The sequence below is a fragment of the Nematolebias whitei genome, chromosome 14, assembly GCF_014905685.2.
Source record: "Nematolebias whitei isolate Nwh7 chromosome 14, NemWhi1, whole genome shotgun sequence".
NCBI lineage: Eukaryota > Metazoa > Chordata > Actinopteri > Cyprinodontiformes > Rivulidae > Nematolebias > Nematolebias whitei.
The window spans coordinates 45,801,953-45,803,222 of record NC_056511.1 but is presented as its reverse complement, the minus strand read 5'-3'; the positions used below and the strand labels follow the sequence as shown (position 1 = coordinate 45,803,222).

The window sequence follows — 1,270 nt, the reverse complement described above, 5'->3', positions numbered from 1 at the left end:
GGGCTGGAGGCGGGTCTTGGGTCCGAGATGAGGCCTAAGGCCCAAGGCTAGCAGCAGCTAGCTGCAGTGACTGGTGACCCGCAGTCAGCTCCCGCCGTAACAGTATTTAATCTTCAGGCAGTTTTGCAGCCATTCACATCTTCATGCATGTGACCAAAACATCTCTCATGTGGATCAAGCCAGCAAAATCCATCATGACCACAAGACAGAGGGGAGCGGAGAGGAAAAGGGATTTGCATGAGTTTAGCTTGCATAAACAAGAGCAGCTCACTGCCATTTTAAATATTGAAGTCTGCATTTTTCTATTTGAATCAAAGAAACTCCTTGGGTGAGAAGCGAAACATCCTCAAAATAACAGGAAAATGAGCCAAGTCACCTAAAACGTAATAGAGTTTGCCATGTCCAGGATAACAACATCTTTACAACACACAGCCCAAATTACACAAGCATCCAGATACATATCAGAAACCATACTGTGTGTGGTCAGTCAAAAGACTAAAATTATGCTGATTTGAAAACGGGAGCAAAAAAATGTTTGTTTCAAAAATTGTCAGAATTGAACACAGCAAAAAACAAGCACTTCCACCTCAATGTATTTGCTGGTAAACATTTTGATGGGTTTAATATGGCTGCCATAATCAGTACTTCAAAGCTCAAAAGCACAGATCACCTCCCCATTACAAACAAAAGAAAAAGAACTTACCTTGTGTTGTTTTATTTCCTCACTGTTGCTTTCCATCTTTCTTTGAGCGCTGAATATTTCTTCACTGGTGGTCTTAAGTTCTACTGCAGTTTTTTCCATTGTAGCTTTTATCTTTGCCACTGTCATAATTATAGTCCTAAAATCTCCATGTTTTTTATCAGCCTCTTGTCTTTGTTGGTTCAATTTTATTTTCATAATTTCTAACTCGTCTCTCTCTCTTATGGTTTTTTCCAGCTTCTGGTCCAGGACCCATCTTCTTTTCCTTTCTTGAAACTTGATCCATTTCATGTGGCTCTTGTCTTTGGTACGGCACTGCTCTGTATCTTCTGTAAGCAAAAGGTAATTTTGTGTTATTATTATTATTAAGTAGCTCCAGGGCTTAATTTGTAAACTGATTGATGCCGGAACTGCAGGCAGTGGGGGTGGGGGGTGGGGGTCCATGGGTCCTCTCACAGGACATGCTGAATAACAGAGATGCCATTTCCTGCATTTTGGTGTATTTTAACAGGTTGTTCTACAACATTTACCTACATTTGTAAACTCTTAATAAAATTACTATTTTGGAGA

The 1,270-nt window shown here is 40.2% G+C and overlaps 1 protein-coding gene across 1 annotated transcript in view; it reads right to left on the bottom strand.

Annotated features, from left to right (window-relative positions):
- LOC119420344 (synaptonemal complex protein 1) overlaps nt 1-803 on the bottom strand; it is a gene marked incomplete at both ends in the record, with an annotated part of 10,282 nt that extends 9,479 nt beyond the window's left edge. The window contains 1 exon segment of the mRNA XM_037687731.1: nt 704-803. Coding sequence (XP_037543659.1) covers nt 704-803 — 100 coding nt within the window.
- Nucleotides 804-1,270: the final 467 nt, after the last annotated feature.